This window comes from Macrobrachium nipponense, chromosome 19, assembly GCF_015104395.2.
Source record: "Macrobrachium nipponense isolate FS-2020 chromosome 19, ASM1510439v2, whole genome shotgun sequence".
In the NCBI taxonomy this organism is placed as follows: domain Eukaryota; kingdom Metazoa; phylum Arthropoda; class Malacostraca; order Decapoda; family Palaemonidae; genus Macrobrachium; species Macrobrachium nipponense.
In genome coordinates, this window is record NC_061088.1 from 17318580 (window position 1) to 17344679 (window position 26100).

Sequence of the window (26100 nt, forward strand, 5' to 3'; positions counted from 1 at the left end):
ATGGCTGCTTCCATATCGCAGGCCTGTAAACATTACGGTTTCTCGTAAGTATGGAAGGAATTCATACATTTTAAGATTTTTTTATTTTGCTAATTAGAATGAATAATGTGCAATAGATATATATGATGAAAACATTATCCACTGAAGGGTCTCTGAAGATAGTGTGGCCTTTGCCGTCATCCCGTGACCGGCGTAAGCCAAATTATTCAATCTAGCTTGACGCAATTTACATTTTGCGTAAATTAATGTAGTATATCTTGACTGAAAACCAGCTTTCAGAGCTATTGATTAGGTTCCAGACTAGTTTATGGTTATGGACTATCCTGCAGACTTGTATAAGGCTGCTGCTTATACACTCGTTAAGTGTCACACGAGGTTTATGATTTGTTCATTAGCTTAGGTACCTAGGGTATACAACCGACTGGACTAAGCCGAGCCACTGACTACCGCGTTTGTGGCCACCCTCCGAAAAAGTACTTTAACACGTCCAGACACCGGAGATGGTCATCAGGCATACTCATGAGTAGTTGGTGGTGAGAGGCGCAGCGCTAGACCTCTACTCTCCTTTCGAAGTACCTAAGTACCTAGCTATTTTCTCCAAAGTCAGAAGTAAGGTCATATTTTGAGATTAAACAGAGGGTAATGAAAAGTGTGGCCGTATGCTGTGCACACTACCTCCATGTCGCTTTCGAAATTTTTACTTACAACTAGGCTAGCCTATAAATATTTTGAAGATTGACGCCATCTTAATATTTGTGGAGTCGCTTGTGTCAACAAACTTCCCATTTCCTGCGCTAAATCCGCACACACTCGTAGCTATAGGCTAGTTGTAAAAAACATCCAGCCTAACTAGTATCTACTTAGTAGTAGTAGCTGACCTATCTACTGTCATCTAGGGTAAACAACTGCATGGACTGGCCAACTCACCGACTACCACAGCTAGACGACCCTCCGAAAAAGTACTTGTAACACGTCCCATGTCTGACACCGGAGATGGTCATCAGTCATGAGTTGTTGGTGGTGAGAGAAGGAGCTCAAGACCTCTACTCTCCTCTCGAAGTAAGTATTTTCGCCAAAATTAGAAAAATTAAGGCCATATTTTAAGTTTAAACAGAGGGTAATGAAAAGGGTGCCAACGCAGTGCCCACAACCCCAAAACGCTTTGGAAATTTTTACTTACGATAAAAAAAAAGTTTAGAAGATTGATGCCATCTCGATGTTTGTGATGTCGCTTTGTGTCAACATTCCCATTTCCTGTGCTAAATCCGCACACTTACTTGTACCCATAGACGCTGGGACACTTTCATCACAACAATCGTAACCCCGACCTCTTAGCCAAATAATTCGTGAAATTTGACAATTTTTTTGGCCAAAAAATATACCCTTTTTTTTGGTTTTTCTTTCTTTTTTTTTTTTATTTTGACCTCTATGGGTCCGACAACCTTTTCTGGCAGTCGCATATTATATATAGCAGTTTTTAGGAATGGATTCCCTCATTTTTGTGTGTAAATAGTGTATTTTGGTATTTTTTGTAAATATATTCATAAATTATTATTTGAGAGAGAGAGAGGAAACATTTCTGATATAAAACCAGTAGATTACATCTTAGTGCAGATTTTTTTACATAATTCTGTTCTAGGATAATATGAGTTTATTCTATAAAAAAAATTTGCCCCACTTCCTATTACTTTTTTTTTTTTTTTTTTCCTCACCCTTTTTTTCTCGTTTTGACCTCTATGGTCTGACACCTTTTCTTGCAATCACATATTGTAAATAATAGTTTTAAGAAAGGATTCCCTCAATTTTTGTATAAATATATATAGCGTGTTTTGTATTTTTTAAAAATATTTTTGTAAATTAATTTTTTTATACTTATTTTTTAAGATATATTTGTAATAAATATTTAATTTGTAGATGGGTATTAAGTCTTAAAATTATTTTTCTCTTCATTTTAGGAAATTCGGTTGTTACTATCCAGAAGATGGGGTCCATTGTTGCCATCAAAGCAGTTTAAAGTCCCTATGCAGTCACCGCAGGCGCTGCGGAGTCACAACTATGTATCAAGGTCTTGTATTTTAAGGTAACCATGTAATTATTTGATACTGCAGTTGAATATTTATTTATTATTATATATTTATTTGTCTTTAGCCCTGGATTGTCTTAAGCAAGGACATGTGCTTCATGTTATTTATTGTACAACAATTTTCTTCCATGTGCAGACATTGCATTGTCTTTTGTTTATGCTAAGGATCCTGTGAATGCAAAGCAGAAGTGGCATTGATAGTTAAAGTTACAGCAGCCTTGTTTCTTTATTGATATGGTGCCATATTGTTTAAAGTTACAGCATCCTTTTTTCTTTATTGATATAGTACTTCATTTTGTTTTCTCCTACCTTCTTTCATTTTGATTATCTAAATTATCCATCTCTAGCACTTACAAATAATGTATGATGTAGTACCTTTATTCAGTATTCTTAGCTCTCTGATGTAGGTTAAATTGTAGTTACAGTAGCCATATGGCTCTTGTGATGTTGAATATTAGTTTTGCTATATACATAGTTCACATAATCCTAAGTCATTTCCTCTTGTCTTTTCAGAGATTCTACAGTGCTCGGCCTCCTCCACAAAGACCACCCACCTTTTTTGGAAAGATCATAGAAAATTTAAGAGATGAGATGGCAAGAAATCAGAAAATGAAGGAAAGCTTGAAAGAATTCCGAAAAGATATGGAAAAACTAGAAAATCCGAAGCATTGACAAAAATCAAGGGAAAAAAGAGAAAAGAAAAGGAGTTTAATATAGCAATGACAAATTATTGTTTATTTACAGAACACTAAGGTCATCACCAAGCAAATATCTTACCTTACATCAACTTAACTGTAAGACCTATGAAGGACCTGAATTAGCTTGCTAAATGTATTCATTCATATTTTACTGATTCATCTTGATGTTGTGTCAGATTTTCCATATTGTAGGTTATCTTAAAATGTGTTCTCTCCACTGCCTCCTGTCTTATGCATGTCCAAATTTCCATTTGGTCTCTTTGTTTACCTTTACCTTTTCTCTATATTATTTTGGGGTGCATCTTCAGGACTATCCTGCTGCTTTCCTTTCTAATATTTTGACTAATTGATCTTCAAGATGTCAGGCTATTATCCAGCCTCCAGACACCAAACACTTCTTTTCCAACTTTTATTGCTAATATCTTCCCGCTTTGTATTTTGTAGTCCACATTCTCATTTTTATCAGTAGTCTAGCAGTCCTCAACTTTTCATTAATGTTGTTACTTTTTTTATATTTTTTAACAAGTATTCTGCTACTTAAAATAAAGGCCCGCCCATCAAGCATTAGATCAATGGTGCACAACCGGTGGCCCGCGGGCCGCATGCGGCCCCCAGTGAAGCACATGGCAGCCCTCGAAGTTATCATAGAAAACACAATATATCACTCTCTGTACAGTAAAAGAAAATAATAAATATAAACATATTACTCCGTCTTATGATATAATTACAAATAGTAAAAATGTACTATATAACACACACACATACACATACATATGTTTGTAAGTATGTATATTGTGTCTGTGCAGTCTAAAATAGGAGATATTGCTACAGGCCAGGCATTTATCATTGTAGTGTTTTCAGATTAATTTTGCTTAGCTACTATGGCTTCTGGTACTTCTGTGGACAAAAACTCAAGTCGAAAAGAAAGCTTGAAGATGAACATAGAAAATTTCAAGAAATATGGACAGATAAATATTTCTTTGTGGAAAACAGTGGAAAAAAAATCATTTGCTTGATATGCCAGAATAGTGTGGCCGTTTGTAAGGAATCAATTTTGCAAAGGCATTATCTGACAAAGCACAAGCCTTATGAAAAATTTGTTGGTGATCTAAGAAAGCAGAAAATTAAATCACTAATGCAAGGTTTTCATGTGCAGAAAAATATGTTTATTCAGAAAAATAAAGAGGCACAGGACGTAACAGAAGTGAGTATGAAATTGCAAACCTGATTGCTAACATTCCAAGGCATTTTCAGAGGGGGATTTCATTAAAAAGTGTATTCTACTTGCTGCTCAAAAACTTTCTCTAGATGTTTTTAAAAAGTGTTTTGAGAAAATATCAGTTTGAATCGTATGACAGTGCAACGTCGTATTGTTGATTTGTCGGGTGATATAGTAGACCAGTTGAAGGAGAAAAGTAAACAATTTGTGTACTTCTCCCTAGCCACTGATGAATCTACTGATGTTACATCTACGGCTCGTACTGTATTTGTATTTGTGGTGTGACAGAGGACTTTTCTATTCATGAGGAACTCGTAGGGCTCAGTTCATTGAAGGGGCAGACAACTGGTAGTGATTTACTTAATGGACTTTTAGAACAAATTTCAGTAATTGAGTTAGATTTGGACAAGTTAGTAGGAATATCAACTGATGGGGCTCCTGCAATGATAGGCAAGCAGAATGGATTGGTGCAGCTATTGATTAAACACCTTGGAGAGCGAAAATATGAACTGAAACAGTTTCATTGCATAATAGGTACATCAACAAAATTTGTGTGGAAAAGAACTGGACTTTGATCATGTAATGAAAGTTGTAGTTTCTACAGTCAATTTTATCAAGTCACGCTCAGCTTTGCATCACCGGCAATTCAAGCAATTTCTTGATGAAATTGAAGCAGAATATGGCGATTTAGTGTTTTGTCATCAAGTAAGGTGGTTAATTAAGCAGGGGAAATACGCTGAAAAGATTGATCAGTCTTCTGGATGAAATTGAGATATTTTCTTAATGAAAAGAATAAGATGGTACCAGAACTTACAAATGCTGACTGGCTTTGGGATTTGTCATTTCCTTTGTAGATTCTCACAAGTCATTTAAATAACTTGAATCATAAACTTCAGGGGAATAACCAACTTATTTCTCAGCTAGCCAATTATGTGACAGCTTTCGAACAAAAACTAAAATTGTTTCAATTACTTAAAGGAGAGTTAGGACACTTCCCAAATTACAAACTTATGTGTGAGAAACACAAAGTATGCAATAGACATGAATATTATGCAGCAAAATTAGGAAAACTTTTGGAGGCCTTTGAGAGCCGATTTGAGGACCTAAAGAAAGCGAAGTCAATGATTTGAAAGTTGTTCAGCAACCCCTTTTTCTTTCTGTATCTCCTGATGAAGTAGAATTCGAAGCGCAAATCGAAACTGATTGATCTTCAGAATAATGACAGCCTTCGTACCAAGTATAATGAAGGGGACTTCATTATACTTCATTGCTCACTTTTATAATTGCTTGGCCAAAGATCAGTTTCCTATTTGAGAAACAAAGCTGCTATTTATGCAAGCTTATTTGGCTCTACCTACATATGTGAACAAACATTTAGTCTGCTCAACCAGACCAAGTCAAACTATTTCGTAGCAGGGTAAGTGATCAAAATCTGCATCTGTTTTAAGACTGGCAACCACAAATTTCCATCCTAACATAAAAAAAAAAAAAGAAAAAACTTGTACATGAATCTCATGTCAAAAATCTCATTAAAACAAACAGGTGAGCAACTGTGTTTTTTTTTATCTTTAAACATTCTACAAAACTATTTATCATTTCATGTATCTAGTCTAGTGGCCCTCGACTAGATATCTGTTGATGATGTGGCCCGAGTAGCTCAAAAGGTTGTGCACCCCTGCATTAGATTGATGCTCGCCGTCCATTTCTCCTTCAGTAATCTTTATGTACACTGAGTCATCTAAAATCCCATATATTATATATTTTGTTTCAATCATGAACATGTTATGCCATTCTTTCATTTGATACCTATACTCGGTTTTTTTCCATCTGTCCAGCCGCCTGTGGTGTTTGTGTATGGTAACACTGCGTCCGGGGCTTTAGATAGTCACATTCATCTTACATTCAACAATAATAACAATATCCTATTTCAAATATTAACGTGTAATTCGCATACAGTAAATTATTAAAATGCTTTTTCGGTTGCAAATGTACACCCAAATATCCTTTTATTTACCTAAAATTTACACATAGCGTAACTATTTAAAGCCGGCAAGCAGTGTTACCATGTGAAAACACCACAGGCGGATGGACAGATGAAAAAAAACAAAACAGATATAGTACTGTATTGATTTCACCATGGAATCTACGTAACCACTTTTCTCAAATGTATTTTTCTTTTGTTTTCCAGTTTTACATTGCTTTAGAATTTCTCTTTTCCATTTCACTATTGCATTTTTAAACATATATGACATCATCCTTTGATTCTGCTTTTGAATACTGTAATGCTTGATGCGATGAAAGTGGAGCAATATAGTTTTTGGAGTAAATTAAATTAAAGCTTGACTTGTGTAGGAAAATACTAGAATTAAACATGTATGAAGCACAAATTGCTTTCATGATTTTATAATGCAATATGAAAATTATAGTAATGACGTTCATAAGCTGGGTTCTTTGTGGACTTTAGGTAAATATGCTCTATCAGGTTTTACTGACGATGCTCAGTTTTGAAAGATGAATTGTTTTTCAAAACATTTTTATTGTAACTTTTAGGGAAAAAATATCAAAGTGTTGAGGAGGAAACAGCAGAAGGAACCAAAAGGCTAGACAACAGTTAGAAAGTATAAAGAAACGTGTATCAGAGACAGTCGAGGAAGCCCAAAAAAACGAGATCTTACAGAAAGCAAGTAAGTTTTTTTTTCTAATTCATTTGCAATTATCAAAATAATGTTCTCTATAGTATTTGCCAATCATCTTCTCTTTATTTTAGTGTATTTTAACATTATCATCATCATTCTCCAATCTGGTTTGTTGTATGTAGTATTAGAAGCCAACTCCTTTGCACAGTCAGTTCCATGTATTACTACGTATCTGATTTTCATTATCCGAGAGTCTCTAGCAACGAAGCTGCTGACAAAAGTTGGCTTTCAGCCCACTAATTTTTAATTTAGACACACCACAATAGTTATTACAAGGTAGTTTAATGAAACCACTTTGTCATATTTTGAGACTCCTAGATCTTGTCTTGAATGAGAAGTTGATAACTGATGATTCACAAGTAGGCTATCTTAATTTACACAATTACTTTATTTATTATAACTGATTATTGTGACTCCTCCAGATTATATCTTTAGACATAATTACTGTGTTAACAACTGACTATTTTTAAAGGTGTGTGTCTTGTTTAGTTTTTGTTTAGTTTTCTTTTATTTTCTTCTTTCTGGTTCTTACATCTTAAAATGCAATTTTCGTGTTTTTATTTCATTAGTGGTCTCTCAGTTGATATCAGTGCAAGCACTAATGCTCTCGATTTGTCTTATAGGTAAGCTAACTGAAGAAGCATCAAAAAAAAACAAGCTCAAAAGTAACGCAAACATTGTCCCAGAAGGGTGAAGAAATCAGCAGAACCCAGACTTTCAAGACTATATCTGAAACTGCTAAGGCAGTAAAAGAAGAAATAGATCATTCCACTTTTGGGGGTTCTGGTGCTCGTGTGTATAAAGCTCCAAAAGTACTACGTAAAAGAGTAGAGCGAGACCCAGAAGCAGAACAGAGAATAATTCAGGTAAGTGCTTTGGTATTTTTGTTGCTTATCATTATAGATTAGAGTAATGAGACTTCCAAGACATTTCTGTATCTCGAGTTTGGTAGGTGGTTCCTCTTCAGGTGCCAATCGAAGAGTTATATGGCCATGCACACCCCCATACTGAAAGGATTTTTATTTTTCAAATAGTAGTGAAAAATTGGGATAAGGTAAAGGGAAACAGTTTGAAATCTACAGGCATTTAGGAAGAGAAACAATGGGAATGTAAACAGTAAGAAAATAAGAGTAATGCAGCTAGGGTTTGAATGGATGCTGCAAGATTTTCTGTTCCATCTACAATATGCACATGGAAGTGGTATGCATACAAACATGTTAATTCAGTATTCTCTGAGACATTCTATGAGAAATTACCTAGAGATGCTTTTAATACATTCCTATTTTGTTTAGTAGAATGGTTCATATTCATCTGGGTGTGTGTTGTATGTAATGAACATATAGAGAGTTTTAGAGCTCTAGGTCATTAAGTCACTTTTACTCTGCTTTTTTGTTAATGAGTCTGAAGGTACTGTACTTGGTGTAACGTTTGACCAACATCTTACTTTTTAGAAACATTTAACGTTTGACCAACATCTTACTTTTAAGAAACATTTAACGTTTGACCAATATCTTACTTTTTAGAAACATTTAACGTTTGACCAACATCTTACTTTTTAGAAACATATAATGAAAGTGTCAGCAAATGCCACACGGAAGTTAGGTATACGTAAGACCTCATATGCTTATGGCAGTGATACACACGCTACATTCTGTTATAAGTCATTTGTTGATCCTCAGCTAGAATACTGTTCTCTAGTGTGAATGTCTACTTCTACGAGAGATTTCTCTTTATAGATGAGTGGTTTGTGGTGGTAGGTTTCTCTTTCCTTATTTAATACTTAGACCATTGATGGATGGTCTCTTGTTTGTCAATTTTTCTTAAGTTGTAGTATTGTAATAGAGAAGTTCTTTCATGACAATTGATCCTTGATCGTCTTTTCTTGCTGAAAGCAATGAGATTTGCTGATTAGCAGCACCAATGTGCAGTAAATGTGCCTTGCTGTCCAACTTCTCAGTTCCAGAGGTCTTATTCCTCACACCATTGGACTATGGAATTTCTTTCTGAGGATGTTGTGCAATTCAAACCAATTCTCCATATACTTTTGATTATTTATTAATACTTATCTTTTTATTAATTTGTTACTTTATCTTTGCTTTCTAATAACTGGCTTTTTTTTTTTTTTTTTTTTTTTTTTTTTTTTTTTTTTTTTTTTTTTGTGCATATTTCCTATATTTTTTTGTAATTTATTTCAATTGAGCACCACCTTTTTTGGGAAGCTTGAATTTCAAGTTAGTGACCCTTGTAGGCCTGTTCCATATGAATAGGGTTTATCTTTGAATGGTGATCTTATATTATGCACTTTGAAAATTTTACAAGAAATTTTAGTGCCAATACGTGAATACTGTACATACTATAATTCATAGAAATTTTCTTTATTTCAGGCAAACACCGAAGCCAAGGGTATGGTGTTACATAGAGATTCCCAGTTTGCTCAGAGTTGGCAGAATTTCAAGGACAACAATCCATATGTGAACAAAGTGCTTGTCTGGAAGACAAGATTAGATGAAAGTGACAACCCTGTTGTTCGAGCATCATTGCTATTTAAAAGACAAGGTAAGTTGAATCTCAGCCATACTTGTCAAGGCTCTATGGGGTTAATGCCATCAGGGCACCTTACGTGGTCACTTAAGGTTCTTTGGTTCTTTGCAGCATTCCTTAGATCCTTAGCTACAACCCATTTCATTTCTATTACTGCACGTCCATTCATATTCTCTTCCATATTACTTTCCATCCTCCAGCAATTGTTGCAAGTGCAACTATAAGGTTTTCTTCATGTTACATCTTTACAGCCTTTTTACTCTGTTTTCCCTCGTAGGTCCCAGCACTTTGGCCTTTGGCCTAAACTTGAATTTGTTCATGAGACTTACCTGGCAGTATATATATAGCTGTATTCTCCGAAGTCCGACAGAATTTCCAAAACTCGCGGCACACGCAGTGGGCGCCAGGTGGTAGTACCCATTCCCGCCGCTGGGAGGCGGATATCAGGAACCATTCCCATTTTCTATTCATATTTTTTTCTGTCGCCGGTCGGTAAACACCTGTTTACAGACCTCCGCCCAGGATTTTTGGATTTGACTCGTTATAAGTATCTGGATTGACTTTTGTTTTTTGACTCTGGATTGTTGGATTGGCATACGCGATAGTGGACTGTTTTTGAATTTTGGATTGGCTTTTCTCTGAACGTGATGTCGGGATCAAGTTCAGGTGGAGCTTCAGAGTGTGTGAGAAGTGATTGCAAGGTGAGGCTACCGAAATCAGTCGGTAGACCCCCACACAGTATGTATGGGGTGGAGGGGGCAAGTTTTGTTTGCTGGTTGCTCGTTGCATTGAATGCAAAGTTTGACTGAGGATGAATGGAAGGTGTATGAATCCTATCGCGTAAGTTGGGAGCGCGATAGGATCAGGAGGTCCTTCCTCTAAGAGCGGTTCTCTACGAAAGGTAAGGGAAGTAACATTTCGCCTATATTAACACCAGTAGAATTTGCTTCACCTAATCCTGTGTTGTTTGCCTGAGGGCCCTAGTTCTGTGTCTGGAGAAGGTAATGCCCTTTCTCTGATTCTAGAGTCGTTACGTACTCTAGAGTCCAAAGTGTTGGCCCTTGAAAACGGCTCGAATAAAGTGTGTGATCGTGCCCCTAGTGTTGTGGAGGGGGCGTCAGATCGGCCCCCATAATGCCTCAGGTCTAGACCTCTGTCGACTCCCAGACCTCAGGGAGTGGGCATGTCGAAAGCCGCAAGAGGGTTACGGGGGCTCCCCACCGATCTGGCGTCCCTTCGGCGACCTGTTGCTGCTTCCCAGGCTGCCAAGGAGCGTGCTCAGGCTCGCATCCTTAAGGACTGTTTTTCGTCCTCCGAGGCGCCCTCCCCGCGCAAGTGGAGCGCCCGGAGTGACTCGCGTCCGCTGAAAAGGACTTTTCCTAGGGAGGACGCTTTACGTCCCCTCTCTCTCGCTCTCGTTGCGGTCTTCGCCTGCGTCGTATGACGCGTTTCCTCCACAGAAGAGGAGGTAGGACGTCGTCCGAGGACGACGCTGAGAAACACTTCTCTCGCGCCTCGGAGAGGCAGGTTGCTGTTCCTTTGAGAAGGAAGGAGGCGTCCCCCCCCCCCGCCCCTCGTCTTCTCGCAGGACGCAGCCCTTCACCGCCTCTCGGTTCTTCACCTACGAAGAGCATTCTTGCGTCGCTTCAAGACCAATTGTCGGCCTTGATGGCTCGGAAGACTCGCCCAGCAGCAGTTTGAGCCTGAACTAAAGAAGGAAGGACGCTAGACTGCCTGTCAAGAGGACGAGGCAGTCTCCTTCTCCGTCTCCTCGTTCGTCTCTGTCTCCACCCGTACGTCAGGACGCCTTTGAGGACGCTTTCGACAGGTTTTACGCTGGAGGACGCTTTTGATTTGACAGGACGCTTGGAAGACCTTTTGGATGACGCTCGGCAGGACGTTTCGAAGACGTCGTCGGGAGATGTGCTTGACGCTTTGGTTCCTGCGGAGAAGACTTTCGAGAGCGCTCAGAAGGACGCTTTGAAAGCGAAAGCAGGACGCTTGAGCGTGAGAAGTAAGGACGCTCCTCGTGAGAGACTAAGAATAAACCTCTCTTGACAGCGCAGCGGTCAGGACGCTCGTCGTGGTTCGAGCTCTAGAGATCGACAGAAGGTCGGTCGCTTTGAAGAGACTGATTTTAGTCTTCCTCGAAAGCCTTTGTTGAAGGCTAGACCCGTTGGGCGCACGCCCTCTCCAGAGGTTCAATCTCCTTTGCCTCTTCGCGAGGAAGGAGAGTTTAGTATCCAGCGGATTCAGTGGAGGAAGAACAGCCGTCAGAGTCGTCAGTCTCCGACTACAAGGTGCTGGTTCGCCTTTTACGTTCCTTGTTTGGCGAGAAGTTCCAGCCTGCAGCTCCTAAGTCTCCTCCCTCTCAGTTTTCGTCTTCGAAGTCGAGCAGGTTTCGGAAGTGTGGTGATGAAGACTTCCTTGTCCACTAAGAGAGCATTCAAGAAATTGCAAGATTGGATGGAACGTCGGAAGGATCAGGGCAAGTCTACTTTCGCCCTTCCTCCTTCAAGACTCAGTGGGAAAGGCGGCATTTGGTACGAGACCAAGGCGGAAGTAGGAGTTAAGATCCCTTCTTCTTCACAAGGGGGGGGACTTTGCTAGTCTGGTGGACGCCGCCCAGAAGAGATCACTGTTATCGTCAGCTAAGATTTCATGGACCCCAACGGAGATCGACCATCACATGAAAGGTCTGTTAAAGACTCTGGAAGTCTTTAACTTCCTAGACTGGTGCCTAGGAGTCCTGGATCTTCAATCTAGGAGTCCTGATTCTTTGAGTCTGGGGGAGCTGTCCAATGTGTTGTCATGCATGGACAAGGCCGTCAGGGATGGTTCGGAAGAGTTAGTGTCTCATTTCGGCACTGCTTTCCTCAAGAAGAGAGCGCTGTTCTGCAATTTGTTCCGATACGTAATACAAACCTCGGTCCTTTAACAATAGGAAGTAGCTAAGCGGCAGCTGGAACGGTCGTAAGCTTCGAACAAGGGGATACGAACGGTAGTTAACTGCTTGTCCGATCGTCGCGCGCCGCGCGACTGGGAGGTAAACAAATCACTTTTGCTTTCTGGCCGCGGGTGTGAAGGACGTGTTCGTCATCGCTCTCTGCCCGCTTCATCGTCGTATGCTTTGTTTATATTGTGTTTTCTACTAATGGTTGGTTTGACTTGAAAATGAAACTGTAAGTACACTGTTTTTCATTTTCATTACTTAATTATGAACCCTTGAATTATGTCTCGGTGCCGAGGGCGGGCGCGCGTCGCGCCAGAGTCCATGTATTTGGGCGAAAAGGGTGTAATTGAAAAATGTAAGTACTTTTTTCATTATATTTTTGCCCTGTGCGTTGCGTTACCGAGAGTGTGATTGCGCTCGGCACGAACTTTTTAATTTTGTATAATAGAATGCAATGAAAGTGGATTCGCAATTGCAATATTCTTTTCATTTTCATTTATTGATTGCATGAATTTAATCTGGATCAATTTCGTTCTTACCCGGGAATTGATCCTTACGATTTTTATGTGAAATGAATCGCAAGTGCACGTATTCTGTTTCATTTTCATATATATTTTATGATAGCATCATATTATTGGATCAAGTTTCCGTTCTTACCCGGGGATTGATCTTTTCTCCTTTAAAGTCTATGAAGTGAATCGCAAGGGCAGTATTCTGTTTCATTTTCATATTACTTTTCACTGCTGTGCGGGGGTGGGGGAAGCGAAGGTCTGCCCAGGAAGTTGGTAGCCGATCTTCGTCTTCCTTCCTGCCCCCCGCTCAGCTTCTTCATTGTATGTTGTATTGGGGTCTTCCTTGCGTTCGGGGTGGGGCAGCTTGTCTTCCCCCCGTGCGTGAGGGAACCCCTCTTACTAATCTATCTATGTTACCGCAGGTGCTACATCCGTGGGAGACGACCTTGGATGTAGATGTAGATCCTCACGAGGTTTGTACTCGTTGTCGGGGGGGGCGAGAGTGCTCCCGCAACGAGCCCTGTGTAACGTGTATGCATTCGTCAGAGGCGCAGTGGGTGCTGTACGAGGACACAAGAAGTCATCGGAAGTCCAGTGACTCCTTGGTAACGGACGTCCAGTTGTACTCGGGGTCTTCCGTCCCGCGCTGGGTGGGGTTGGCGGTCTCCCCCCAGGCGCGAGGAAGCCCCTCTAATTAACCCGACTGTTGCTTCCGCAGGTTTGCCATCAGCGAGGACGACCTGGGACAGGTGTGGGAGTCGCTGGGACTGCAAGGGTTGATTCAAGCGGTTGGCGGGGTCGGCAGTGGTCACTCATGATACTGGTAACCACTACAACAACCACAATCTCGACACCAGCATATGAGATGTCAACCGCACCTGTGTACACACCACATGTCATGTCGGTAACACCCACGGCTGCAATCCAGAACCAATTCCTGCCGTGCCAATCAGGACGGTGCCACCGCCACCGATGGTTCTTGTATTGCCGACCCCGGACTGCCGCTGCCCAAAGAAGTACCCCCTGGACTGCCAGCCAGTGCCGAGGATGAACGGTTAGTCTGCCGACAGGACTCCTTGTATCTCCGTGGTGGTTACCAATGCCGTGCCTGGGCCGTACCTGTTGCGGTCCCAGCCACGCCTCATTCCCTTTCAGATCAGGTGGCCTGCTGCTCATTCACTTTCAGATGTTCCCTGCTGTTTCCTGGACCTGTTCCTGTTGTTCCTGCTGTTGGTGATGCTGTCACAGTCTCAGGTCTTTCCGGACAGGTGCAGTCGGGCCTGTTTGCTTCGGCAACTGCCCCGGCTCCCTCCTGGATGGAAGACCTGACGTCTGTCCTGCGGAGCCTGGCGAAGAAGAAGAGGAAGAGGAAGAAGGTGTCGTCGTCGTCTTCGTCGTCTTCTTCGTCGTCCGCTGCCTCTCCTTCCCCTTCGACTTCTAAGGCCAAACAGCCGAAGAGAAGAAGAAGGTTGCCTCCTTCCCCCTATAGAAGACTCCTTCGGGATCTTCTAAGGACCCGGCTCGCTCAGGCGAGCGGGGGAGTGGGGGCTCTTCTGTGGTCCTCCTGTTCCTTCGGGAACGGGGCCCTGTGCTTCTTCTGCAAAGAAGAAGTCGACGGGGACCAGAGGGCACCAGCCCTCGGCTGGTGCGTCCTCACCTGGTGCTAGCGGGTCTGCCGCTAAACCAGGTTCCGTCTCGGCCGCTTCTCGTTCGCGAGAAGCACCGAGTGGACGCTCTTCCAAGAAGACCGTCCAGCCAAAGTTTTGACGCCCGAGCTCGCTCGCCGTCAAGACAGCGCGCGGAGCAGAAGACTGGCGAGAGTTGTGCACACGACTCTCGCCAGGCCAGTGGACGCTCTCGCAGCGATCAACTGGCTGCTCGGGCTAACGTGACGGTCGCTGATCAAGCCACGGTTGAGGCGAGGAAGGAGTCCCCCCGCGGCCGGCCGTACCAGCCACGGCTGGTACCAGCGACTCGACGCGCCGAGAGGACGCTGGCCGGTCTCGACGCGACACAGAGCCTAGCAGGTCACCCGTCCGCCGCTCCCGATGGGACCGGGCGGAGACGGTGACCAGCGGCAGCTCGCCTGACGCTAGAGATCGGTCTCGACGTTCTCAGCCAGCCGAGCCAATCGCCCCAGCGAGCGGTAAGGCTAGGCCTGCTGCTCGACCGTCACCGCGGGTTGACGATCAGCAGCAGCCCTCCACGCAGAACGCTGGTCCTAGCCATCGGAGCGAGGGGGGTGGGGAAGCGTCAGGTCTGCCTCTCCCATAACGGGTTGAGGTGAGGAAGGGGTCCCCGCGGCCTTCGGTCGGTACCAGCCACGGCTCCTGGTACCAGCGGCTGGTACGACGCGCCGAGAGGACGCTCGCCGGTCTCACCGTGACAGCGAGCCTAGCAGGTCACCTGACGCCGCTCCATTCGGGACCGGGTGGGCGGAGACGGTAACCAGCACAGCTCGCCTGACTAGAGATCAGCGTCGACGTTCTCAGCCAAGCTCTCGCCTCAGGCGAGGCGGCAAGGCTAGGCATGCTTCTCGAAGGTCGCCACCGCGGGTTGACGATCAGCAGCAGCCCTCCAAGCACGCTGGTCCTGCCAGCAAGCTAGGGGGGATCGTCAGGTCTGCCTCTCCTGTACCTTCAACCTCCTCTGGGCTACGCCGGGGAGGAGCGAGGTACCTATGAGTGATCGCGAGAGGTGCGGCCGCTCGCGACCGCTATGACGCCGGATGGACCAGGCACGGTTCTAGGACCGACCAGGACATACGCGCAATTAGCTGGAGGCGACCGTCAGGGGGTCTGCCGCCTCTTCCTCCTTCTGAAGGAAGAGTATCTAGGGATCTGTTCTTGTTGGAGGGACTGGACGGTCCTACTCCGCAAGACGCGGTTACTCCCGAGATACAGAGGAATTTGCAGAAGTCATTAAGCTGATTCGTCAGCATAATGACCCTGCGGAAGGATTGCCGCTCTCACCAGCAGAGCCCCACGTCTCTGCTCGAGTCGTTTTGGGGCCCGAGAGGGAACCCAAACCGACGGTGGGTCTGCCGCGATCGGAGTGAGCTTGCCGATTCTGTCTCGACCAGTGTCTCGTCTCCGGACAAGAAGGCTCTCTCGGTTCTGGCCGGTCGATCAAGCTACTTCCACCTCCACCTCTACTGCGACAGCGGCGTTTTCTACGTGTCTTCGGACACCGTATTTAAATACTCCTTCGTCCTCCTGAGAGGTTCGACCTCGACGAGGACTGGAATGAGTCGGAGGACAGTATCGGCTCTCTCCTGTCAGGTGTCAATCAGCCCCACCCAGACGACGTTCACAGTGGCGGCAGACCCTTACCTACAGTGAGAGTTCGTAACCCTCCGCGGGAAAACGTTTTTCTCCTGACGATACGTTTTCCCAGCTCTGAGAGGCCATCGCCGCAAGGCGATGGCTGCTCCTACTCTTCTCCAACTGCTAGTTCCACTGGGAAGGCGAGCCAGTATCCAATTCCTCCCCCATTCCCTCTCTCCTTACGGCTACGAGGGAAAGGGAGGGATCCTACAGAGATTTCTTTGTAGGATCCCACGTTCGGGACTGCGCTACCGGGGGGACCTTCGGGTCCTACCTGACGTAAGCCCGGTCGTTGAGGAGGAATCCTGCTCCATTCTCGATTTCTACGGGAATCGAGAGGACCACCAGCCGATATCGTTTGACGAATTCGGTGGGGGTTTCGCAGACTGCTTAGAATTCTACGGAATTTCTAGCGCATTCAGAGTGTTCGAGTTTTTTACGATCTTCAAACACTTACGCGAGACCCGGTCCCGAGTAGCGAGACGAGAATCCCCGATATGTTACACGATAATCGGGAACCTCGCCTATGCTCGAATTCCTGGAATTTCTAGCATTGGGAAGAAGACTGCTGCTGAAGAAACTATCTCACAGTAGGCGACCAACCTGGAATAGAGGAGATCGGACGGGAATATCCAGTTTGGCTTGAACTATCGTCTTAGTATTCTGTTCACCATTGAAGCTTTCCTTCGAGGAAGACTTCTCCTTCACTCTCTTTGATAGAGAACGAAGGTGGTCGATCTCCAATCCTTATTTTGTTTTCTTGAAGGAAAGAATTTAGGATGGAGATCGTTGTTCAGAATCCTACAAATATTACTACGTATATTAACCTCGCGACCTGATTCTGCTAAGCCGTGTTGAATTGTCCGAGGGGTATTGGCGGCATATCCTACTTATTCTACGGATTGCGACTTTAGACGAGAAGTATTCTAATTGAAAACTGCAACTCGGGGTTAGCCTTGCCAACCTCCTAAGTTTTTCGTTTTCAATTTTTGATATACTTATGGTTTTTGTCCACGACAACACCATTTCAACTTTTATATTTACCGAAAGTTCGTTTACGCCTAAAATTTTTAATGAATTTGCCCCCTAGCATTATCTTTTATGCTCGGTAGTTCTAGCCGAACGCATTCCTTCGTGGAATAATGGATTACCTGGCAACTCAGGATGACGAGTCAGCAGGCTCAACCACTGCGTATTGAACTGCTTGATAGCAGCTCCAGTATCAGCTGGGCCTCCGAGATTCACGGTCATGTATGTCCTCTCTCTCCCCTGCTTGATTGACTACCGAACCGTTCTCTGCCTAACAATCATGGACTTAGTTCTCTGATTAACGGGGATTCTCGCAATAATGAAGGGACCATCTACTGCGGTGACGCTAGATTCCATCGCCTTCGACATTGCGAGAATTTTCAACAGAGATATCTCTTAGACTCTTTCATCTTTCTGTTTACCGCACGGTAACAGAAGTCTGTACAGTCTCCCGCTGCATCGCACTGCGATAATGCGAATGATTTTGCAGACATCTGAGTTGTCTTCAAATATCTCGTATTCGTAGGTGTACAATTGTTCATTGTTCAACCCGAATTACGAGATGTGGTAGAAGACATCGCCTACTCTCCGACCTGACAGCTCTACTCCAAATGTTCAGCCCATGAGAAGCAGTTCTTCAGGCGGCTTTCACCTGTGTTTTCATTACCGAAGAACGCCCCGCTTTCATTGCAACTACGACTTCTCACCGGACAGCAATGAAATAGCGGGTAGCGTTTTCAGTCATTTGTAAGCACAGGTTATGAATCTTGAGATCCTTCTTCTCGATTCATATGTGAAGACGTTAGGTTGCATTCAATATCTACCTTCGTCTTCAACGGTACATAGTGTTGTTTCCTCCTTAGCTGAGATTCAACAAACGTGAGATGTTTTACCTTCATGGACCTCGTCTCTAGAAGGCAATTGACTTCGCCATGTGGGTACATGCCTAAGAGAATCATCACCTCGCTGTCCGGCATTGGTGACAAACAAATACATCATTTGTTTGGTCCTCTCGGTATAACCCCTTTAAAGGCGAAGGTTCACGTGACTTACTCGGATCTTTGACAACTTGCCTCCTACCGAACGCAGTCAGTCGGCAGCTGTCAGAGCGCCCGAGTCAGTTACGAATTACGCTGTTGACTTAGTTCGGTTGTTACACAGCAACCAGTACTTCGTTTTAATAGCTTGTCACAGTACCCATACCATTGACACCCACCATGGAGTGTCGGTGTCCTATCCACTACCAAGAACTTCGCTGCATGGGGATAGGAGGATGCGAGAGACTTCGTTGCTAACGGACAGACCAGTATGGGTACTGGACATCACCGAAGTAGAGAAGAGGGCTAGGTCATGCGACTATTTCCTTCTTTTCCTCTGAGGAACTGCATGACTTCTCCTGCGAAGTCAGGCACCCAGGGGAATGTGGATCCGTGACGCTCGATTTTCGTACCGAAACTTCGTAGCTAAGACTCAGAACCCTTCGGTCCCTGACGATTGGTTCGAGTCGTTCACAATCCCCTCCCTAATGGACTTCACCGCCTTCGATGCGAAGGAGATGCTGCCTTGTCCACAAGAACTTCTCCTTGGCGCAGGTACTGAAGGCAGGGGTCTGGTCCAACCAGACCACATGCCCTTCCTTCTACCTTCGGGATATTGCCCACAGGTCCTTGGATCTTTTTCCTTGGGACCCGTGGTGGCTGCTCAACACGTTGTGTAGCGAACCCAGACCCTCGCAGGCTGAACAGCATCGTCCTGGTGTGACCGTAAGAATGGATGGTGAATGAGAGTGTGACTGGCTCCTCTTCCCATCTTTTTCTTCCCCTCTACCTGTGGTTAGAGGGACACGGTCGTCACCCTGCTGGATAAGGACAAGATGCAGGTGAGCTACTCAACAGAGCCCCATCCTATCCCTTTCACTAGGGATAGGAGCGTATATCCACCACTTCCTCCAACAAGGGGGAGGAAGTGGATGCCAGCTTGAGACAACCCATACTTTATGTTGCCTCTTGCAAACAGGAACAAGTTCTTGCTTGCTGGTACGAAGAGATACGCTTGCCTCTCTCTTAGTACTCGGCCCAGAGGTCTGACCATTGATCCTGCGGTGCACACCCTCGATCAATCGGACAGAGGCTTGGATCCCTCCTCGCTCTTACGACCAGGGAGGCATTCCAGGGATGGACGAACACCAGTCTGTTCATCAAAAGACTCAGATTCCTCCCACCAAGATGAGTCTTCCTATTGTTAAAGGACCGAGGGTTTTGTATTACGTATCGGAACAAATGACAATTTTGTCGAAAATTGCATTTTTCCTAACTATACAAACCTGAGGTCCTTTAACATAAAGTCCCTCCTCATGCCACCCCTCACTCTGCGTATTTTGCATGGGCCAAAAGCAAAAGTGATTTGTTTACGCGCGACGATCGGACAAGCAGTTAACTACCGTTCTCTTCCCTTGTTTCGAAGCTTACGGACCGTTCCAGCTGCCGCTTAGCTACTTCCTATTGTTAAAGGACCTCAGGTTTGTATAGTTAGGAAAAATGCAATTTTCGACAAATTGTCATATTTACAGCGAGTGGTCTGTTTCCGCATCGCAGAAGGCAGAGCTTCTCTTTGCACCCTCTTTTTTGAACCATCTCTCCCCCAGGCTTATGGTAAGGGACCTGGCAGTGAGCCTACAAGAGAAGGCTACCCAGGATCTCTTAGCCCAGTCTTCAAGACGTCCCGCAGTCCCTACCACGTCGTCGTCTGGACGACCTCCTAGGAAGGTTAAGCCCTTTCGTAGCGCTCCTCCCTCGAGAGCTGCTCCTCGAGGAGAGGACTTGCAAGAGGAAGAGGTTCCTTCAAACCTAAATCCTCTAAGTGAAAAGAAAGGTCCTTCAGATGCCTGTCGGAGCCAGGCTAAAGTTCTTTGCGGGTGCGTGGAGAGAGAGAGATACAGATGCGTGGTCCCTCAAGATAGTGGAACAGGGGTACAAGATCCCTTTGTGGACCCTCTCCTCTGTCTACGACTCCCAGAGATCTTTCCCCGTCATATCAAGGGAGAAAACATCAGGTTCTTTTAGATCTTTTGGAACAAATGATCATGAAAAGAGCGGTGGAGCAGGTCTTAGACCTGGGGTCACCAGGATACTACAACAGACTTTTCCTGGTACCCCAAAGCAGGTCGTCGGGGTGGCGTCCAGTCTTGGATGTAAGCAGCCTGAATCTTTTCGTGGAAAAGAAAAAATTCAAGATGGAAACACCTCAGTCGGTTCTAGGAGCCTTAAGACCGGGCGACTGGATGGGTGTCCTTGGACCTACAGGACGCATACTTTCACGTGCCTATCCACCCTCTTTCAAGAAAGTTTCTGAGGTTTATGCTAATGGACAAAGTTTTGGCAATTCCGAGCCCTTTGTTTCGGTTTAAGCACGCTCCGATGGTATTTACCATGATCATGGAAAAACAAAACGTAAGCGAGATGGTTACATTCGCTGGAATAAGAGTGTCCCTGTATCTCGACGATTGGCTGATCAGAGCATCGTCAGAAGAAAGGTGTCTGAAGGACCTTCACTTCACTTTGGCCTTGGCGAAGTCCCTGGGACTTCTGGTCAACCTCGAAAAGTCGCATCTGACCCCAACACAGTCCATCGTGTATCTGGGGATTCAGATGGATTCAGTGCTTTTCGAGCGGGTTTCCGTCCCAGGAACGACAGCTGCAAGGCTTAGAGAAAGTCTCGGCATTCCTGGGGAATGAAGCTGCTCGCGAGGAATGGATGAGTCTGCTGGGACCATTTCCTCGCTGGAAAAGTTTGTTTCCCTGGAAGAAGACTACACCTCAGACCTCTCCCGTTTTTCTTAGCAGACGAATGGAGAGTTCAGAGAGGATCTGGATGCGACCCTTTTCAATCACCAAATCGGTGAAGACCATCTAAGATGGTGGTTAGATCCTCGGAAGTTTCGAGAGGGGTTGTCCTAAAGCTCTGAGCCCAGACCTAGTGTTGTTTTCCGACGCTTCGGTGTCGGGATGGGGAGCAACACTGGGAGGGGAGGAAGTGTCAGGCACTGGAGGGGGGAACAGGTGTCCTGGCACATCAATGTAAAGGAACTAGCGGCGGTTTATCTGGCGCTACAGTTCTTCCAACAAAAGGTTGCAGAGAAAGTAGTCCAAGTCAACTCGGACAACACCACAGCCCTTGCGTACCTAAAGAAGCAGGGAGGTACACACTCCCGTCCTCTGTTTTATTTAGCGAGGGAGATTCTGCTGTGGGCAGATGCGAGACGGATAAGGATCCTGACGAGATTTATCGCAGGAGTCCAGAACGTCAGAGCAGACTTCTCAGCCGACAAGATCAGATCCTGCCAACGGAATGGACGTTGCACCAGGACGTCTGTCGAGAGCTCTGGAGACTGTGGGGGTGTCCGTTAGTCGACCTATTTGCGACGTCGAGAACAAAGAGGTTGCCTCTTTATTGCTCTCCTGTGCTGGATCCAGGAGCAGTCGCGATAGACGCTCTGCTCTGGGACTGGACGAACCTGGACTTATATGCCTTCCCCCGCCCATTCAAGATCATGGGGGAAGTAGTAAGGAAGTTCGCGGCATCGGAGGGGACGAGCTCGACCCGGTGATCGCAGCCCCGATGTGGCCAGCGAAAGAATGGTTCACAGAGGTAATGTCATTCATCATAGACTTTCCGAGGACATTGCCCTGGAGGAAAGATCTACTCAGACAGCCCCACTTCGCAAGATATCACCGCAAACCTCTCCGCTCTGGGTCTGACTGTGTTCAGACTATCGAAAAACTGGCCAGAGCGAGAGGTTTTTCTAAAGCAGCTGCAAAGGCGATCGCCAATGCTAGGAGAACGTCCTCGAGAGCTGTTTACCAGTCGAAGTGGGCTTCCTTCAGGGCATGGTGTAGAAAGGAGGGAATTTCCTCTTCCTCTACCTCTGTGAGCCAGATAGCCGATTTCCTGCTATTTTTAAGAAATGTGCAGAAGCTGGCGGTCCCGACCCATCAAAGGGCGGATATAAGAGCATGCTGTCGGCAGTCTTCCGACACAGAGGACTAAACCTGTCTGATAACAGGGATCTTCACGATCTCCTGAGATCATTTGAGACATCCAAGATACCTCAGGCGAGGCCTCCTTCTTGGAACCTGGATTTAGTCCTTAGACTGTTTAATGTCGAGTCCTTTCGAACCTCTACATGAAGCGTCTCTTAGGAACTTGACTAAGAACGGCTCTTTTCCTAACTGCTCTGGCGACGGCGAAGAGAGTTAGCGAAATTCAGGCCATTTGTAAGAGAGTGGGCTTTCAAAGGGGACAATGCTGTCTGCTCTTTGAGTCCCACTTTCTTAGCAAAGAATGAAAACCCGTCGAACCCTTGCCTTGGCCAAGGCTTTGAAATCAAGGGTATGACAAGCCTTGTGGGCCAAGAACCTGAGAGAGTCCTGTGCCCTGTCAGGGCTCTAAAGTTTTTATGTCCACAAGACTAAATGAATGTACGAGGTCCCTCAGATAACTCTGGTGTCGGTTAAACGACCCGATATTACCGTTATCCAAGAACGCTTTGGCGTTCTTTCTGAGGGACGTCATTAAAGAGGCTCATTCGTCTTCCACACAGATCGATTTGAGCCTCTTGCGAGTGAAAGCTCACGAGGTCAGAGCTGTTGCAACCTCGCTTGCCTTCCAAAGGAACATGTCGATCAAGGACATCCTTGACGCCACCTTTTGGAGGAGCAATTCAGTATTCGCCTCACACTACTTGAGAGATGTGAGAACGATATACGAGGACTGTTGTTTCTCTTGGGCCATACGTTTCTGCAGACACAGTCTTGGGGGCTGAAGGTAGCTCTCTCCCTATCCCTTAGTTAGGTTTAGGTTAGTTTTTAGTTGATGTGTTTTTTGGTTGTGGTGAGGCTTTGGTGAAGACCTCCCATCTTTTAGCTTAGTGTTCAGGGGGTCTTTGTTAGTTGGTCAGGTGGTGGTCAGTTGCTTCGTTGCCCTCATTTGTATGGCTCTATGCTCTTGTCACATTGAGGTCACGTCCCGTTGACAGAGCATTCAGAGGTGCACCAGCACTACAGGTCTCCACCTGGCTGGCAACTCTGATTAAGCACAAGCAGGCTTAAGTGACAGTAATCACAGAGTCTACTTTGCTAACAGGTGAGGAACCAAGGTGTATATCATCTACTTAATTTAAGTTTCCTACAAATCCTATTCTGTCTCTTCCCACCATCCGAAGGTGGGATTCAGCTATATATATATCTGCCAGGTAAGTCTCATGAACAAAATGTTATTGTTATAATACAATTAAGTTTGTTCATACTTGTAACCTGGCAGATATATATAATTAAGTTGCCCACCCACCTCCCCTCAGGAGACAGTGGCACTGATAAAAATATGAATAGAAAAATGGGAATGGTTCCTGATATCCCCGCCCTCCCAGCGGCGGGGAATGGGTATACCCACCTGGCCCGACTGCGTGTGCCGCGAGTTTGAAATTCTGTCGGACTTCGGAGAATACAGCTATATATATATCTGCCAGGTAAGTAATGAACAAACTTAATTGTATTATAACAATAACATATTCATTCCATTCCTTGCATTAAAGTGATTTATTTTCTCTCCTTACTGTTGTGATGTATGATTAAAGTTGCTAGTTATATTTTTCCATTCTAGTGTATAATTATTCTTGCTAATCACAGCATCAAATAAAATAATTATTTATTGCTCAAAATTTTCATTCATCTTAAATTTATAAATGACTAATATAGACAAAGTGAAGAACTGGGAATCCTGAAACTGAGGTATTTTAAAATGTGCTTAGCATTACAAGTGGTACTGTAACTACCAATAAAAAATTTATGAAAAAATATTTTAGTACTTTTCAGAGAAATCTGGGTAGTATGATAAGGTGCATTTGACTATGACTACTATTGGTATCAGGTTATGTGTAAATTTGGTTATTTCAGATGACTGAATTGTTTGGAGGAGTCTTTCAAACGCACAGAATTATCAGAGGCTTTGACTGAGATATGCAAGATGGATCCCACTTTTGATAAAGAGAGATTTTTGTTAGAGTGTGAATATGACATGATTCCAAATGTTTTAGAAGCTATGATTAGACCAGATTTAGAGGTAAGTGTTAAAAATATGCCATTTCCCCATGTAGGGTAGGGATAGCTACAGAAATCAGTGCAAGAAAAATTTTGAGTATATTGGGTGGTACCATAATTTTATATTGACAATATCTTGTAAAAAAAAATAAAAAGAAAAGATCCTGAAGGCTGTGCAGTCATCTAAATTGTCATTTTACTGGTTGGTCTGCCAGAAGTGAACTGAAAGAATACTTGGTTAGGAATGGAAATGGTTAGTTACCCTGGCAATTCATGTATGAACATCTTCATTAAGTATGTATTTATTTCTCTTGGAGCAAAATATGTTTCTCATTTGGTTAATGTAATCTTGTGATTCATCCTTAAATAGGCAATCCATATCAGATTTATATATAGCAGTGATAATTAAATTTCAAGATCTTGTAAAATTTTAAGGATCATTGAGATGAATTTTTCCACTGTCGAGTACAAGCGTCAACTGAAATTCTTAACTTGTTTTGATGTTACTTTTTTTTTTTTTTTTTGTAGGTATTACAGGACTGGTGTTATGAACGTGCCTATTCAGTGTTTAGCAACCCCGCAGTGAAGCAAGCCTTTAATTTGGGGTTTAATTTTGATTCTAAGGTAAGCCGTATGAAATCATTTTATTTCTCTAAAGACATTCAGTACCTGTCTGTTTTCTTTGTTACAATAGTAGGGAACAACATATGTATAATTATAAGTTTATTATTATCTCTTACCATTGGCTGTCACCAAACTCTTGTTCTATTTTTAACTGGATCCAGCAAGCTAATAGAGATTTTTTCCATACTTAAAGACCATAGGTTTGTAGTTATGAAAAATACAAATTGATTAAAAATTTGTAGAATTAATTCTGTTAATTAGTTTAACCAGACTATGGAGTCAAGATAAATTGGTACTGGTTACTCAGGTTACCTTTATCATGTCATACCAATACTTTTTCCAAGTCACTTAGTTTACTGGCACTCCATCGTATGGAAAATGGAATAGTTCACTGAAAACAGAAGTTGACCCTCAAAACTCATGGGTTTTGGACTCTCAGAATATTCATTAATACCACATTTTCTAGTGATGAAGACTATTTTTCCTAAAGTTTCTTGGAAAATAGATGCCAAAGGTAATTCTCACCGCAGAGGAAGGTTTTCTTTGTTAGGTAGTAATTAGAACCCTTGCATATGACTTGTCAATAAAGTATAGTATAAATTATTCTCAGTTAAATTATTAAAACAAAAGTATCATAAAAATTATATATATGTAGTTATGAAGACTCAATCCCATATTAGCGATTACCCTACACACTGCCATCAGTGCACTTCATGCGGTGCATTGTTGGCATTACTACTTAAGGTTCTTTGCAGCATCCCTTCAGCCCCTATCTGCAACCCTTTTCATTCCTTTTACTGTACCTCCATTCATTTTCTCTTATCTTCCATCTTACTTTCCACCCTTTCCAACAATCGTTTCATAGTGCATCCTGTGGAGGTTTCCTCCTGATGCACCTCTCAAACCTCCTTTATTGTCACTTTTCCTTTCAGCATTGAATGACCTCATAGACCAGAGTGCTTGGCTACTGGCCTAAAAAATCTTATATATTCCATTCCAGGTTATTGTAGACAGGTTAACAAATGAGTATTAACTATTGTGTATCAAAATTACTTGTATTTGTGCAGTATTAACTGTTTGTGTATCAAAATTACTTGTATTGTCTCTTTAATTTGGGAACATTATTAGCTGACAAAAGTAAAACTGCAGTTTGTTAATAAGATTTACTGGTAAATTGTACTATAACAAGAATATCATAAACAGAGTGGAAATTTTTGTAGTAATTGTCTTTTGTCATTTTCTTCAGACATTTATTACTATTTTAACTAAATATTTGGTAATAGTGTTCAAAATGTTTCTATGTTTTGAAGATTAGAATGTTATTC

General features: G+C 43.6%; 1 protein-coding gene across 1 annotated transcript; it reads left to right on the plus strand.

The window, feature by feature from the left end:
• Window positions 1-25808, plus strand: LOC135218904 (mitochondrial import inner membrane translocase subunit TIM44-like). The gene is made up of 10 exons (XM_064255348.1): window positions 1-44; window positions 2017-2065; window positions 2597-2748; window positions 6584-6680; window positions 7338-7562; window positions 9081-9252; window positions 13951-13970; window positions 24030-24173; window positions 24680-24775; window positions 25776-25808. The coding sequence occupies exons 1-10, from the start codon at window positions 1-3 to the stop codon at window positions 25806-25808; spliced, it is 1032 nt and encodes a 343-aa protein (XP_064111418.1).
• The last annotated feature ends 292 nt before the right edge of the window (window positions 25809-26100 follow it).

Coding starts and splice junctions, on each gene's coding strand:
- LOC135218904 (XM_064255348.1), top strand. CDS start 1: ATGGCTGCTTCCATATCGCAGGCCTGTAAACATTACGGTTTCTC. Junction 45..2,016: donor TGTAAACATTACGGTTTCTC/GTAAGTATGGAA, acceptor AGCAGTTTAAAG/TCCCTATGCAGTCACCGCAG. Junction 2,066..2,596: donor AGTCACAACTATGTATCAAG/GTCTTGTATTTT, acceptor TTGTCTTTTCAG/AGATTCTACAGTGCTCGGCC.